Below are 17,449 nucleotides of genomic sequence, written 5' to 3'. Positions count from 1 at the left end.
ATATTGAGGGTGTCATATTTTCACACTGCAAAGACTGTTATGGTAACTTTCAGTGAGGGATTGAGCTGAAGTAGGTTATGATTTTTTATTGTGAGAGGAAGGTTTGGTTTGTTGTATCGAAAAGCGTTAATATCTAGGTTGGGAGTTAACTTCAGTAATTATTGCTGTACAAATCGTGTTCCAGGTGTTTTGATGGGGGATACAAAAATCATAATGCTTAAATTCGCACCTTATCTAATGGTGCATTACAAAATGAGCCAATCAGAGAGCTTGCGTAAGACTTTACTGACAGCTCCAAACATTCACCACCCATTCTGGACAAACAGAAAAATCTAAACCAAAATTAAATTTTTTCTCTGATGACTGATAATTGGGACACTTTTACACGCAGAATCCATAATAGTTTTAGAGTGCTTCCAATACCTACTCTCCATGTACCTAGTTAGGAGACAAATAAAAATACTAGAAACAACGATATAGTTCTCACAACAAAGAGAATTCAATGCTGTCCTTTTCTTTCTTTGAGAGGAAGTTATCAAAGAGCTTAGGTACAATAAAATGAGAAACAAGGAGATGGATCATACTAGAAAATTTGTTGTCATGCTTGAATGCCTGGTATAGACTAAATTACTGTTGAAAAAGTAGCCAGGAAATCTGGATTAAGATAACCAGGTGAGACGCAGACTAAATTTTAAGACGGGAGACTTTCAATTTCTATACAACATGCTTGGAGCATGGAAAGGAGGTATTATGGAAATATAAAACAATTGACACATACTGAGCGGGGGGAGGGGGAGACAAATGAACAGTATTTTAACAGTATTATGCAATAATTAAAATTTTGAACTAAATAAAGTTTTGACAATGATGTTAAATAAAGCTGAGGCTGAACCTCATTCCTAGGCAAATGCGACTCCTACAACATAGAAATCATAATATCACACAAATTTGATACTAACTAATAAACATTTGTACAAATAATACGTAATAAATATTATCACAGTATTATTAATCAAATTTTTTAAAAAAAATCTTAACGCATGGAGGTCAGCTGAAAAAATTTGAAACCTAGGAAACATTCAAACAGTGGGGAGAGGAAGTTTTAGTCCAGCACACACACATAGAACGGACCAAGTTGAAAGCAGAAATAATAGTAGTCTTATATTAAAATCTATTATTGAAAACAATAATTATTTGTGTTAAAAACAGTTCAAAAAATTATGAAACAAAATTTCAAATGAGAAGAAAATATCCATTTTTTTCATTGGCACAGTTCCTTCTCAGACAGGAAAGGTTTCACTTTCAACTGACCTTCATCCATTGCATAGTTATAGCTAAGCTTGGAAACCATGTACCTACAGTGTGATGTCTCATACTCGTATTTTATCTTTTTGAGGGGAAATTAGCAGATATATTTGCTTGAGGTTTCCATAGAATATTCTAAAAACAGAGAAGAAAAATCATAAAAATTATAAAAAAATTCAGCTGATTGGTTTTCTTATTGATAAAGTGTGATGTAAATCTGCAAGATTGCAAAACAAAATAGCTACATGGTTTCTGAATTCAGCCATCGATCAGAGTATTTAAAATACATTAAAATCGTTTCAAAAAGGGTTTCTTTCTATACAAATCCAACAAATAAAACATTTCAAGTTAGAATACGTACCAGGACAATTGTGTGATCTCAAGGAAAATCACAAAAAATTTTAGCAGTCTTATATACAAAATCTTACAAAAAAGGCGTTGTTCGTTTCAAAATTATTGAAGGTACATTCACAACCAATAAACAGTAAAATTCACTAAAAAAGGAATCACAATTGAAACTTTTGAACACAAAATTTCGTTGCTAGAGGGTTTAAAATAATGCTATTCTCTACTTGACGTCGAATAGCTTCGTTGCCACTTATTTGACACAACAATACGAGACTTAAAAATTTTAAGACAAAAGATTTAAGAGAGAGTATGGCAATGATAAGACACTAAATGGAATGACAAAATGCAAGTACATGATCACATAAAACACAATACTAAATTTGGGCACTGAGTGCCATGTAGTGAGGGGAACATTTTCCTTCGCCATGTAAAGGAAGACAAATGGAAGATAAAGTCCATGCCAAATAAGTTTGCACACTATTAGAGAGAAGATCTCCCATCTTCATTTTTGCATCAAAATTAAGTGTAAGAATCAAAATGGCAGAGATCTGCTATCTTACTCTAAAAGAGTTTGAACTTACTTGGCAAGTCTTCTAATGATGCAGGAAAGCTAAGAGAGCTCAAAACTTTGACATGCAAAGTTAGTGAAGAATCAGGATTGCGCTAGTCGTAGAATCGTGTTTTGATAGTTTCAGATTATAAAGCAGCCAAAAATAATAAAGACTGACCAGACGCAAAGTTCCTACTTCCAATATTGATAGAGGTATTGCACTTCAAAAAACACAGTGTATGATGTCTTCCATACCTTGGAGGTACATGACATGGTTTCTTCCACTTTGGTTTCATCCGTGTTTGAAGTCAAGCGACCAACAAAACTCTGTGTGTCACTAATTTATGAATCCAAGGTGGAGGAAGCTATTGTATGTACTAATGTGGTAGAAGACATCATGCACCATGTTTAGTGAGGGGCAATATCTCCGTAATTCTCGGAAGTAGAAATTAGGCGTTTGGACGGATTTAATTACATATCGTCTACTTATCAATTACCTTAAACCATCAAAATACAATTCTGTACGCAACTGATCCATTATATTTCTGATGGTATATTCTACTTATTTTTACTCTTTTTTAAAGAAAAAAAAAATAATAAAAAAAAACGATAAAGCTACAAACGGCTCCTGTAACTTTCCTGCACTTTAAGACTGTGATTAACATTCTTAGAATCACAAATAGAAACACAAAAAAAGACAATGAAATGGACTAATTTTCACAAAGAAAGAACTCATCAGAGCTAAATAAGCTCTGAGACAAATTCTGGTTGACCATCTTTGTTCACTCTCAGCTCACTGCGTGCTCGGAGCAAATCAGCTGTGTCTGGTGGTGAATCGGGCACTTGGAACGTTGATCCTTGGAAACCCAATGCAGCCTCGTACATCTGAAAAGAATCAGACTATAAATTGTTAGAACTCATGATTTTTTATTCATTTTTAATGAAATTTTAAAATTTTAAGATACTTGTAAGAATGTTTGCTCTCATCATGAAAGGTTTGCGAGTTTTAAAAATATTGAAATCTAAATGGAAGTAAAGTTGAAGAAATCTATTTTATAAATATATAAAAAAAAGAAATCACACAGAATAAAGAATGATATAAGATCAAAGTTCTAGTAACATTAGGTTCAAGAACATTTAAACCTTGCTGAAGAGGACAAAAGGAAAAAAATATCTATTGATCATATGTGCTATCTACTTCCACAAAAATCAATTAAGTTGCTTATAATTTATAGATACCAAGAAAGAGTCATTGTTCTTTTATTCTTCTACTTCATCAAACACTCTCAGTAACTGTCCTGACTGAAAACTCTAAAAACTGAAAAATTTGCTTCCTGATCCAACACAAATAAAAATTGATTGTGTCTATTAAAACACTATGTGCATTACTAATGTTCGTGTTGATTTTACATGAACAAAAAAAAACAGTGCATGAGTTTTTTGAAATCATCTATGCAGGTGCTAAAACTGTGACTCTGCCTGGAAAGCCTATTTCTCAGAGGACAGAAGACTTTCTCGAAAATAAGTGTAGATCAAAACAGCATCATGTTTGTAGATAAAACCAGATAATTGATTTAAAAATTTCCTCCATGAACTCTATACGTTTATCATGGTTATAACTGAATGTGACCGTAGAAAAATTCATGGCTGTCGACAAAAATATGAAAATGATTGATAATCGATCAGAAAAATTTGTCTTAGATTATTATCGAATGTTGAATGGGGCAATTTCAAGCAGACTTACTTGCTGACTGTGCGTGCTTGCACTGTCCAAGGGTAGAATCGAGCCACCCAGAGTGGCGTAGTCCCTCTGCTGTGAGTGAGGGCGCTGTATCGTAGCATAGGTGTTGTCTCCTCCCACTGATAAATCCCCAACACTATCCCTTCGGATTCTGTCTGGTTCACAGAACACTTGCATTGTTAGTTCTTGCTCCTCGTAGAGTTTCAATTTCCTAGAAATCAAACAAAAAGATTTAAGTAAGGATTCTGATACTGAAACTTTGTCGAAAAGAGGATCCAACACTTACATAGACAATTGTGGGATACGATGTGTGAATTTGATAGAATAGCAAAACTGGAATTTCTGGCCACTAATTTAGGCAGTTTTACAAATGCTTTCTTTTGGCACTAATCACCTTTCGTAAATAATATTTTTGAGGAGGATATCATAATTTCTCAATTTCTCAATGATACCTCAGCCATCCCCCCTTATTTCCAACCTCTTTTACTCTTTCTGTCTTCATTTCCCCTTCAATCTTGTCCTTTACTGCCGCACTATTTTGAAACAAGAAAATGATCCATATCTGATGTATCTTCACAGTGCAAAGGAGTATCAATTTAAACATCAGTATGGTACCGCTGACCAGAAAAATAGAGGTGACTTACTGTTCAATCCATAAGGGATTCTCAGTTGTGTTGAGATCGTCGATAATAGTCTTCTTTATCAACATGTCCGATTTCACATCTGAGGGGTCCGTTACGACCCAATGACGGAAGCAACAGCAAACAATTATAATTGATATTGTACCAACACATAATACAATCAACAAGGCTACCAAGGCAGCTAGAGCTGGCTCAAAAGGCTCCACATTGGAAATAATGTATGCAGGGATGACATTTTCAATTGCGAAACTAGCATAGTAATCTTTGAGCAAGTCATATTGCGTATCAATCATTTCTAGAATATCAGTAATTTGAGCAATATTTTGCGTTTTTCGGTCAATCACATGCATGTACAGGTCCGACCTGAAAAAAAAAATCTAGATTAATAAAAGTAACTCTGAGGGGAACGTTCTTGTGGGAATGCGGAAAATTACAGAACAATAGTCACTTGTAACTATACAGGGTTTAACTTTCACAATTGAATTCCTCAATTTCCACCAAGTTTTTCTCAGAATTCTCTCAAGTCCTCCGACATTCTGCACATTTTTCAAATTGATATAAAACTTCCTGAGTTCTTAAACAAAAAAGAAAATTACTTGCGAACAAATACCAAAAAAATGGGTCAAGTCTCATGTTTGTCAGAATCAGAGATGAGGGATTTTCTGCCTCTCTGAGTATCTAGGAAAACATAAGCATTCCAAAAACGATTCCACATTTTTTTATGCTCTTTTCATTTCTCATTTTCTCTTAATTTATTAATTATTTTACATTAGGTGCCAGGAAAGAACTGAGAAGTTTTTTGTCTTGCTTCCGTTATTATGTTATTATAATTTGAAAGCACTTGCTGTTTTCAATACATAAATTCATCTACATGAAAATAAACTGTCAGATCTATGAATGTATTCTGGAATAAAAAAGACAGAGTTAACAGAAACACACAAATGATGATAAAATAATAATAAAAAAAGATTATATGTTGTGTGTCCTGGCAAATATTTAAAGCTGAGAAAAATATTTTTAACATGAAAAATTAGATTAGCAGTATGTAGCACATTAATAAAGATTATGCAAGGATTTATACGATTATCATTTCTTGATTTAACTACAAAACTTAAACTCAGAAATCATAAGAGCTAAAAATTACCATATGAAAAGGGTTCTTACCAATCATATCGGATGCTACCGTTATTCTGCAGATGATATTTAATCTCATCGACAACCACTAGGTGGTTGGTAACATTTGAAAGTTCCATGACTATTTCCTCTTTGTCTTGGTGCACTTCTTTTGGAGGACGGGATAGAATCACTCGAATTAACTGCTTCTGTTCGTAGATCCAAACCTGCAATTCACCCATTTATAAAAACAGGTTGGCAATGATAATGCACAAAATCAGCTAAAATAAATGCATTTACTACTCATGATATTATGCAGAACGATCGGATGTCTGAATAATAAATTAAGTTAATTAGTAAAATTAGTAACACTGCGGTCACTCAAAGGCAAGCCAAAAAAATTTGTGGCATTTCTTGTTGAGATCAAATTATTAAATTATTTTTTTGTAGAAAATTTAGCCATCACTTCAAGATTGAAATGATTGATGAATTTGATGATTGATTGAGATGATTGAATACGGTAAAAAGGATATATTCTCCTTGAAAAGAATTTACTATCTAATCATGCCTTCAAACTAAAATTTGAAGATGTACCTCATAGAGAATCCAAATTTTCATCTTTCTACAATTTTTCGGAATGGGACCTATGTTATTCTTTGCACTAATTTAAAGGTCAGAAGCCCCATGACACGCCAGATGAAGTGACCATCTTGGCTCTGCACTCACTGTTGTTACTTTTCCCTAAAATTTCAATAATTATGATAGTAATAATAATCAACCAGTCTTTGCATAGAGACACTTGTAATGCAATTTAATGACCAAAAGAAATTCTGATTCCAGGGTTCGTTTTTAAGAGACTATTGGTCGTATTCGGAGATTCAATCAAATTGTAGATCATTCAAGAGAGGAGCTGGTAATTTGAAGAGAGTAAAGAAAAAAACACTTACATTTACAATGGCAACAGCTTCTCTGAAAGGAGGAGCTGATTCTTTGGCAACAACATTGAGTTTAAACCATTCCTGGTTATACTCGGCAACAAAAGCAGCAATGGTGATACGGCCTGAAGAATTAATCATGAAAGGACTCGGCACCACCGAGCCAGAGGACACATTGGAGCCTGCCCTGTACAAATATGAAGCTGTTATTTGATACGTTAAGGAACCATTTGCTCCTTCGTCTAAATCCGACGCATCGACTTGACACACCAAGGTACCCAAGTCCGCCATGCTGTTGACGCCTGTGTTGTATTCCGTTTGATTAAAAATGGGCGGGTTATCATTTTCATCCAAAACCAAAATTCGCACACGAGCCACACTTGGGTCTTCCAACGAAACGTTACTCTCCTTTGCTGGGTAATAGTCAGGATCATTTGTTGCTTTGACGTAGAGGTCATAGGTGGATCTTGTTTCTCGGTCAAGAGACGAATTTGTATACACAGATCCATCTAAACGGTCAACAGCAAAACTACGATCCGCGTTACCTTCTATAATGTAATAATAAACTTTGGCGTTTACCCCTTCATCTTTGTCGAATGCTTCCAGTTTGCCAATTCGGAGGTGCAAAGGATTGTTTTCACGCACTTGAAACAGGAATGATGCACTTGCATTTTCTTTCATGAAAGTCGGTTTGTTGTCATCTACGTCTTCGAGAACTATCGTGAGAAAACGCAAAGATTCATACCAAGTTGGAGATCCTTGATCACGTGCTACCAACACCAACTGGTAACTGGATTTTTCCTCTCGATCTAGAAGAATCTTTGATTTGAGCTCCCCAGTATCAGCATTAATCATAAACTCCTCCGTTTCTTGTACATTTAGATTATTGATTTTGAAATGATATGTTACGCGACCATTTTCACCAGAGTCTGTGTCTATAGCATGAACCTTCATAATTAGGTGATCTGGCCCAGTGTTTTCAGGAACTAGAACTGTGGCGTTGGGCAAAGGAGGTTCTTTGAACAGAGGTTGAGCTTGATTCACATCTAAAACTGCGATATCCACTTTTGCAGTGTCTGAAAATTTGCTGTCGGAGACCTCAACAGCCAACACATACTGCGACAATTTTCCTTGAAGTGAGGCTTGAGGATATATTATCCCAGTTTCAGGATCGATTCGGAACACATCGTCGCTGTTCCCTGACACAATTTTGAACATTAACTGAGCATTGTTATCTTTGTCTTCCGCTTTTAGTTGGACAATCGGGGCAGCAGGAGACAGAGGTATATTTTCAACAATTGATGCTGTGTAATGATGTTGACTGAACACAGGTTTGTTGTCATTTACATCAATCACTTTGATGTGAAGGGGAGCGGATGCAGATCTCATGTTATCCCCAAGTCCTCCGTCATATGCAATAACTTGGATAGTGATTTCTGCATTTAACTCACGATCTAGTGACTCAGGGTTAGCAACGAAGATGGAACCCATGTCATCAACGTTAAAGTCAATACTGGCAAGACCGTCACTCCCTGTGAGTCGATAGCTTACTTTGCCCAAGATTCCTTTGTCATCGTCAGTTGCCTGCACTGTTGTCAGGTAGGTTCCACGCGGAGAATTTTCCATGATACTTGCATGATATTCACTCTGATTAAAAACAGGACTATTGTCATTGGTATTGTTGACATGGACGATAAATAGCGCAGATGATGACATTTGGGGGAGACCAGAATCGTAAGCAAAAAGGTTGAAATGTATGGTTTCCACTTTTTCAAAATCGATCCTGCTTTTCGATTTGATGGCGCCTGTTTCGTTGTTGACCTCAAAGTACTCACTTTCGGGGACAATGGCGTAGTGGTCAATGATTGAGTCTTCATCAAAAGCAGTGAACGTTCCTAAAACAGTGCCAATAGGCTGTTCCTCCCAAATGCTGAAACTGTACTTTGGATTTTCTCTGGTCCACGGAGGAGGAAACTGAGGCGCGAAGTCATTCACATCCATGATTGACACAATAAGAGTGCCGTTTCCTTGCTGAAGATTGGGAGCAGTAGTATCCGTCACGATGACGGTCAGACGAACAACTGCTGCCATATCTCTTTGTAGCGGGTTGGCGACGGAAACATCCCCAGTTAGTTTATCAACAGAGAAAAAGGTTTTATAGGAAGTATCATAATCTACTTCTACTCCATTTTTGTCGACTGCAGTAATAGGTTCAGCAACTGCGAAGTTCAAAGCATCCGACTGGTTAACATCTGGATCTTTTGCGACCAAACGATAAAACACCTTACCGACGGCTGCATCTTCTGCAACATCAATTCGCTGAAGAGCAGGAGAGAAGTATGGATTTTTATCATTTGTATTTTCAATATTGATGTTGACTGTTGTTGTTCCAGTCAAGGAGGGGGTTCCACCATCATAAGCAATTATTTCAATGGTGTAATCCATCCTGCGGTCATAATCCAACTTGGATGCTATACTCAGATCTCCCGACAAAGGTTCAACAGCAAAATCAGAAAAAGCGCCTTTTTCAATACGGTAGTTCACGACGGCATTGATTCCTGTATCTGCATCGTATGCCGAGACAGTCATAAGAGAGGCACCCACAGGAGTATCTTCCTTCACATTTATTGTGATGTTATCGTACTCAAATTCGGGGGCATTATTGTTGACGTCTAGGACTGTGATATTGACAGTAGTAAGTACTTTGAACATGTCATCAGAAGCCCCCGCAACTAGTGAAAGCGTTTCTCCGTCTATTGCTGACATATCCAGACCTTCAGGGCTGATGACAGTTATCTCTCCCGTTAGTGGATTTATGTCAACAAGCCCCTCTGCGTTACTCGATTCTATTGAGTACCTGGAATAAACAATCGATGCTTTTAATTGCATGAAAAAGTAAAATCCTTCATTATAGTTTAATTGTTTACTTAATTTTCTGGTAGACTTTTGCCGCCTCTTGCATCTATATTTTTTTATTGTATTTGACCAAAGGCCAAGTTGACCTACCTCAAATACATAACATCTTCAAAAGGATAGAAAATTCTGCGAAGGTCATTAAACTCTTCATTCTTTTCCTGATGTAAACAGATTGTGTAAACCAAACAAATATCGCAAAAGCTCTTGGACTAGTTGTTATAATTTTGCTTTCTTTGTTGAACGCGCAATATTGGCTGATATAAATACTTTGCAGTTGTACGAATTACAAGGCATATAGGACAAGCAGAGAACATTCAGAATTGATTGTCTCTCAACCTATTTCGTTCATTATTACCAATATGGCATCAGTAGAAATCATAGTAGTATCATCATAATGATAACAAAACAAGCAGCACAGAGGTCAATAATAAAAATAATTCAGGCGGTTTTGCTATTCAAATAAGGTTTGTAATATTCTGCTCAGAGAGCAAATTTATTTAAATAAACTGGATTTGAGACAATAAGTCAATTTCAATAATATGTTCTTCAACACAGAGCTAAAGATATTCTCATGCAAGAAATTTCTTCGGTTGAGGATATTACTTCCATTGGATAACCAGGCACAAAGATAAAAAAGAAAAGACGAACCTGCCGTTTGTACTACAGAGCTTCTTGATGAAAACTAGATTGAAATTCTTACCTGATTTCTGACGTTTTGTCTTTATCTCTAGCTTGGACAATCAATGGCGGATCGAACTCCGTTTTTCCTTCATCAATCAATGCTGAATAGTGGTTGCTCTCAAACTCAGGTGGATTATCGTTGCTATCTAGAAGTGAAATTTTGAGCGGAACTGATGTCGAGAGGCCCTCTCCACTCGTGTCTGTTGCTTTGTAGGTTAAGAAATAGACTGACTGAGTTTCATAATCTAAGCAGGGGTCTGTCCCTGGGGTGTTACAAAGAGCAACTGTTATCGTCCCTGTCTCTGGATCTACCGAGAAGCGTTCCGCTTTGTCACCTTCAAAATGAAACGTGAAAGGACATTAGTTACCGGCATGAAAAATGCACAAATATTTTAAATAATATTAGGGCCATAAGAGAGGCTTATAAGTATGTATTTAAAGGAAGTACTGAAAATTATTCAAATACACTTAAGATTATGAGAAGATTAAACGAAGGTTACCTTAATTTAATAATATCCAAGAATTTCCAGACCTCTATACAAAAATTCCTATTTGTACAGTCCTGTGTTGCGAATTCTCGAAATTGGCAAATGAAAAGCCAAATTTTTAAAACTGGACATGCTCCGGAGATTGTATGGAACTGAGGGTGTATCAAATAAGTCGAACCTCTTAATTTTAGGATTCTAATCAAGAAAAAACAGTCTTTGAAAAGTTTTGCAAGCTTGCAGGTCAGAAGATTTTTTCCTTTTCCCAAACTTTTGAAGCCACTTAATTTAACAAATTTTCAGAGAAAAGAGCATAAAATTTCAAGTTGATCCCCATATCAGTATAGAAAAGAAATTTGACAAACCTTGCAACTGATACACCAAGCCATCCCGCCCGAATTCGCCGCTATCACGATCCATGGCGGTTATTGTGGAAATGATTGTTCCAGGAGTAGCAGTCTCGCTAACAGTGACTGCATAAGCATCTCTGTCGAATGTTGGTGCATTGTCATTTGCATCAGAGACTTCAACTGTCAGTGTAGCTGTCGAAGAGAGATGTTTGGTTGTGTTTGTTTCTTCGGCTATGACGAGGATGATGAATTTCCGTTGATTGGGGTTTTCATAGTCTAGGGAACCATTGGTAACTCTGATGCTGACGGAGGTTGAACCATTTGCAGCTGTTGGTTCAACGGAAAAGGCCTTGGAGACATCTTCCAGGCGTAATGAGAATTGTGCGTTTGATCCCTGGAATAATCAACATACATCAATAAATTTTCCAGCTTACCATTCAGAGGAAAACGAGTTACAACTGTACACAGCCTTTACATATTAAGAATCTAAGAACCCAATACTGGATAACCATATGGTGTGTGGGTGGAATACAGCTCGATTAACATTTAAGAGAAAATTCTTACTGGCAATATTCCAATCGTTCTACATTCCAGAATGAAGCAAGCAGATTATAAGAATGAAGATTTGGGGCAAAGGAACATAAAGTTCTAGGCCAATCCATTTTTATGGACTTACTGAAAACGCCTTAATTTCTCGAATTTTCGGTGATTGCCGTCTTCTTTTTTTTCTGAATTTTGCAAGTTGTACAACATTTTTACAAAATGCAAACCACTGTCCTTTTCATGGTCGGGCCCTTTTTTAAAGCCTTTTTATTTTTGTGCTTGAGCAAATGCAACCCACTTTTGGTGTGATCAGGTTTGTACACCATTAGCTTGAATACCATTTATGCTTGAATACCATTTATTCTGCCACAACTAGCTAACACAACCTCTAAACATTTTTATAAAAACTGATGGTAAATACAGTTATTCTCCTGGATAGTATCTTCCAATCAAGAAAAATTATATGAAAATCAAATCAAAGGCAACTATGTAACAGCGCTTTGAAAAAAAATTACAATGGCAGACTTTAATAGTCACCCAGTTGCAAGTCCCAGATGGGCTCCCCTTCTAAAATCACTTCTTATGGCACCATGAATGAGCGGTGAGAGTGGCATAAACCAATCAAAAAGTGCAGGTTTTTTTCCCTCTAAACAACGGACTATGAGCCATTTTTGAAATTCAGTTATAATGTTAAAGTCATGCAAATTTTATTTAAGATCAAAAGTGAACTTTGATGATTCAAGTCAGCATTTATTTCTTTTCAGCGGAGAGAAACATTTCTAAATACAAAAAATACTCATAGTTTTACTCACAACATCTGGATCCGTGACAATCATATCCAAATGTGGAAGAGGGGTGCCAGTTGGAATATTTTCTTTGATAATGACGGAGTAGTCTCTTTTGTTAAACCTGGGTGGTTCATCATTAACATCTTTGATTGTAATGGTTGCAATCGCAGTTGCAACGGTGGATTCATCATTGCTTGGGATACCATCTACTACTTCTCGCACCTGCAGAAGAGATGTATTATAAATACTATTAACCTGAACACTGCTGTGAATCAAATTCTACTTTACCGACAAGTATTCATTAAGTTTTAGCCATCCAAAATTATTCTTACTTACTGAGAGGAAGCAGTTAGTTGAAAAGTTTCTCAGTCAACAGCAAAGATTGTTAATTATAAAAATTGTTATCAGGTTCATCTAGTTTTTACCTATTTCTCTTAAAAATCCTCTAATAAACTTATTCAGCTGTCCATACTTAATTGACAAATCAGTTTTTAGCTTCCTCTTAACCAAATTAAAATTAACAATTAAAAAGAGTACAGTCTCTTTTTATGTGGAGCAATCACAAAAATGTCAAAATACAAGATGAGCTAAATGTGAAACTGCACCAAAAGGGAGGAAAAAGAGGTTATCTGCCTAGATGAAAGAACTAATTTCTGAAAGTCCTAGATAACATTCTCTAGCATGATTCTGAAGCACTCATTGGCCTAAAAAATTTATTTTTATGGGAAGGTATTTATTTTTGTTTCTTTCTTTCTGAAGTCATGATCAGACTGCAATTTCTTACAACACAACCTTAGAATTGTACAGAAGAAATAACTACAACATACTCGAATAGTGAGAGAAACAACACCATTGGATTTGTCCAGGGCTTCTCGATCAAGAGGACGTGCAGTTCTCAGCTCTCCACTTGTGGTATCAATTAAAAAGTAGTCCATAGGATCTGAAACAGAAAACAAAGCTGGTCAATGCACATTCAAAAGGCAACATAGTGCGAGGAATGAATGTAGGATGAGAATCATACAGAAGGCAAGTTACATTGGATTCATGGTGGTTGAAACAGTGGGTTATCTCATGAACTTTAGACAGATAGGGAACGTTTTTTCTAATAGATGCCATGATTTTAAGCCTCTTTAAATTGGTCAAAAATGCTGTGTTAAGTCTTCTTAAGCTAGGATACACATTTCTTGCTAAAATATAGGTACAGTAGAAGCACCTTTTTAAAAATCAATCCCTGGATCATACAATAGCTCCATTCTTAAATTTCCAAAAAACTTCATGATTATCTAGAGGTGGCAACCCTGACATACTGATTATATCCAACGTTTTCCAATCAATGTTTTTGAATCACAATTTCTCAAGAATGAATAGTGATGCACTTTGAATCACCTTAATTTATGCGTCAGTTGTTTTTTTTTTTAAAGGGAAAAAAAAGGTCTACAGTGTACTTACTCATAATGAGATCGTATACAACAGGCCTTGGTTGGCCTTTGTCCCCATCTCGAGCCTGGACAGTCATAACCAAAGTTCCAATGGGAGCATCTTCACGCACGACACCAGTCAAGGAACCAACAAAGACTGGAGGAGTGTCCTGGACATCACCCACTGTGATCTCAATGCTTGCACTTGTGTTATGCATGCCGTCCTGAATAACAAACAAACGTTTTCACAAATATAGTTCTATTATATAGTATATATTAGTTAAATGACAGTCTTGTCAGAGAGAGGGAAACAATAGCAAAGATCATAGAGCCGTTTCTCATCTGAAAAAATTTCAAATTTGTTTCAGCACTTAATTGACTGACACTATCTAATACTGTAAAGGATCCTGTAATGACTTTGAAGGTTATCTACGATTTATCGCTTGCCAAAAATTCACCATCAAGATATTTTAATGATACGCAAGTCCACACTGTGTCAATCTGACATTAACAATTCGATGAGGCTGAATAGCCCATTCTACTAAATCTAGGAGAAACTATTTAATTATTTTCTTCAATGGATGGAGATAACAGGAGAACACTGAAAAAAAAAACTGAATACAAATTCAGTAGCCAGACACAAACATACTTACATAAGCAGTTAAACCAAGGACATAGAATTGTTGATCTGCATAATTTAAGGGTTCCTTCAGAACAAGGCCTCCAAGAAAAAGCCTCTCTGTTGCATTAATTGTCACCAATCCAAACTTTGAGCAGACTTTTTCCGCCTGAAAATCAATGAGAATAATCAAGTGCAGTACATTCCACAGTAAGATGATAAACATTCTTAAGACCAATTCAGAATAAATTCATTAAGATTTCCTCTGACACTTTTGACATATTTTCCTTCCTGCTATTTTCCTTTAATGGGCTGAATAAATGACCTCAATGAACAAAACTTGGATCTTTGAAACATAAAAAGTTATGGATTGAAACTTTGACCACACTGTACATCAAAGGACTTTCTGTAATTTCAGGGGTGGACGGTTAAACATTTTTATTTTAGCACAGAAAAGAGTATCAATAAAGGGCCGTTTCTGGGCCCACCATAGCTAAATTTCCTCAATCCAACGATTTTTTGCTTTTTGAAGGCCTGTATCATACGGAATACATCATAATTTAGTCATTTTTTATTGTTCTTTGGTTATAAGGCTGGGCTAAACAAGGGTCTGAGGGCCGATTTTGGCGAAAAATGAGGATTTTTTGCCATTGGACCGCAGACTTGCAGAACGCCCTTGAGACTAATGATTAGGTCAGCATTAGACCCGAAGAGAGATCGAAAATGACCAAATAATGATGCATTCCGTAAAATAGAGACCTTTGATGATCAAAAAATCGTATAGTTGAGGAAATCTAGGGTGGGCTAAAAAACGGCCCTAATCGATACCCCTTTTGACATCGGAGGAAAGATTACCACATTGTCTTGAAAAATTGAATCAAGTAAAAAAAAGACACTGCTGAAGGATTTAGAGGAAACTCGACCGAATTACTAAATTTTCTATTACCATATAAGGTTTACTTTATGACCCAGTTATCATGGTATCAACATTAACTCACCTGTAAACTATTCTCACAAACCACATCCAAAATTTCTCCTACAAGATCAGCATCTTCTACTTTGATGTTGGAGAAAACTGTTGTGCCCACAGCTGCATTCTCTGGAACGACGAATTCATATGGGGTCTGCAAAAATTAAGGAAACTATGAGGACTACTTATTATACAACCGAAAAGGAGTTGCAAGTTCACATTAAAAAAAAATTTCACAGAGAGAAGATGAAAAGAGAGAATAGTTGTGTCACTTCAGGTGAATCTCAGAGAAAAAAGGAGGGGATTACTTAGAAAGAAAGAGAAAAGTATAATAAAAATTACTAAGGAGGGTATAAATGAGACCCCAGGAAACTTAACTAGGTAATCAAAACAATTAAAAATTTTCCACTTGAACGAGGTATCCCCCTTAGTTCCTTCCTGGAAATTAACGTAATTTTTCGGTACATTTACTAACGATTGAGCAACTTGAAGTGCCACCTCTAAGAAAAAAACTAAGTAATTTACAAGTGCTTTTATGCAATGCATTCACAAAAATTTGGTAAATTACTACTGTTGTGGATTAATTTAACAATTGGTTGTTGTTCACAAATTAACGGTTTAAAATGAGGTGGTTACTAATCTTTCTTTGAAAAAGTAAATAAATTATTATAATACACAAAACACAAAAAATTCCATAATAATTATTCATTTTCAGTGCGTAATACTACTATCAAGTACAAATAAAAAATATTGCTTTTATTCAGGAGTTCCTTGTAGTTTTTTAAGATGAAAAAAAAAAAATTTAGATAAAAGAGATAAAACATTTCCGGAGACGAAGGAAAGTACTTAAAATGCATATGTTGAGTCCTGAATTAGAGATGGACAACTTACCTCCTTGAAAACTGGTGCATTATCATTATCATCTAGAATGATAATTGAAATGGGGACTTCGACCAGGTTGTTAGTGCCACCCTCAACCTCATCTTCAAGAGTTACTTGAAACCTCAAAGTATCGTTGACCTGAAGAAAAAAAAATAAATGTTATTTTGTTGATAAAGAGGGTTATTCAAAATCGGCGATTTTACCCTACGCTTGGATTTTGCCCGGAGTTGGATATGTTGTTTCCTATCACAAGACACGCCTTTTTCCGGCATTGGCAAGTTCACCCGAAATTTTTCCCGCGCGCTACAGCGTTGCCAAGTTGAAAACAGGCAAATTCCGTAAGTGGCATTAAAATTGAGCTATGAAGTTGCGGTTTTAACGAAAATTCTCTAAAAATTACGCACTTTTAGGAAATGACCATGTTTTTAATGTCGCATTAATTTTAACATGCATTATTGCCAAATTTCCGATTTTTAAATTCGACAAATGTTACATATCCGCAAATACCCAAAAAAGCTATCTTCAAATTTGAATAAAAAGTTGTCTAATCGATAGTTCGTTCGATTCCGCATCCATCGATATATTATAGCTTGCTGGGAAACTTATGGTTCGCGAGATATCATCATTTTTGTGAACAGCTTTATGGAGCGACGACGCTTTTTGAGTCCGGGCGGATAGAAATTTTAGCCTCCAAAAACACCGGGTAGCATTAATTCCATGGTTTCCTATGTAATTTTTGGCGCTGAATCCGAATTTGACCATTTCATAAAAAAATTGTCACCAAGATGTTGCCAAATTTGGCGAAAATTGCTTAAAATCAGCCTTTTTGGCGGAGTATAGCCTGTGACTTGCCAGGAGTTGATCAGACGACAAAATTGGTTATTTCCACAGTTTAAACTCGTTAAACTATCTACAAGCTGAGTCAAATTCTTTCTGCTCACGGTAAAATTAAACGCGCGACAAGCAGCAAACTGAAAAAAAGACACCGAAATTGGCGCTTTTTGCGGTTTTTGTCGTAAGTTTCTTGTTTTCCGATTAAGAGAATGTTTCTTAGGAAAATCTGAATTACGCTGAGTGTAACGACAAACTATTGTATTGTTACATATATAGATAAAGATCCGCTTTAACAGCGGTCTCTCGGGCCCCGCGACGCCTAACCGCCAT

At 36.1% G+C, this 17,449-nt stretch overlaps 1 protein-coding gene across 2 annotated transcripts in view; it reads right to left on the bottom strand.

Annotated features, from left to right (window-relative positions):
* Window positions 1–409: 409 nt before the first annotated feature.
* Window positions 410–17,449, bottom strand: part of Cad87A (cadherin 87A) — an 81,177-nt gene continuing 64,137 nt past the window's right edge. Inside the window, exons 5-17 of one of the 2 annotated variants that reach the window (XM_072298225.1) lie at window positions 16,295–16,423; window positions 15,432–15,557; window positions 14,468–14,602; window positions 13,846–14,038; window positions 13,224–13,336; window positions 12,421–12,618; window positions 11,081–11,459; window positions 10,250–10,565; window positions 6,646–9,490; window positions 5,750–5,925; window positions 4,589–4,948; window positions 3,948–4,155; window positions 410–3,103 (exon numbers count right to left, since the gene is read on the bottom strand). In XM_072298225.1, coding sequence (XP_072154326.1) covers window positions 2,945–3,103; window positions 3,948–4,155; window positions 4,589–4,948; window positions 5,750–5,925; window positions 6,646–9,490; window positions 10,250–10,565; window positions 11,081–11,459; window positions 12,421–12,618; window positions 13,224–13,336; window positions 13,846–14,038; window positions 14,468–14,602; window positions 15,432–15,557; window positions 16,295–16,423 — 5,337 coding nt within the window. In that variant the 3' untranslated portion in view covers window positions 410–2,944. The remainder of the gene's footprint in view (window positions 3,104–3,947; window positions 4,156–4,588; window positions 4,949–5,749; window positions 5,926–6,645; window positions 9,491–10,249; window positions 10,566–11,080; window positions 11,460–12,420; window positions 12,619–13,223; window positions 13,337–13,845; window positions 14,039–14,467; window positions 14,603–15,431; window positions 15,558–16,294; window positions 16,424–17,449) is intronic. The other variant, XM_072298226.1, reaches the window with a different exon arrangement.

Source organism: Bemisia tabaci, chromosome 3 (genome assembly GCF_918797505.1).
Source record: "Bemisia tabaci chromosome 3, PGI_BMITA_v3".
In the NCBI taxonomy this organism is placed as follows: Eukaryota; Metazoa; Arthropoda; class Insecta; order Hemiptera; family Aleyrodidae; genus Bemisia; species Bemisia tabaci.
Note: the sequence above shows the minus strand (reverse complement) of the source record. Positions and strands in the feature narration are given on the sequence as shown.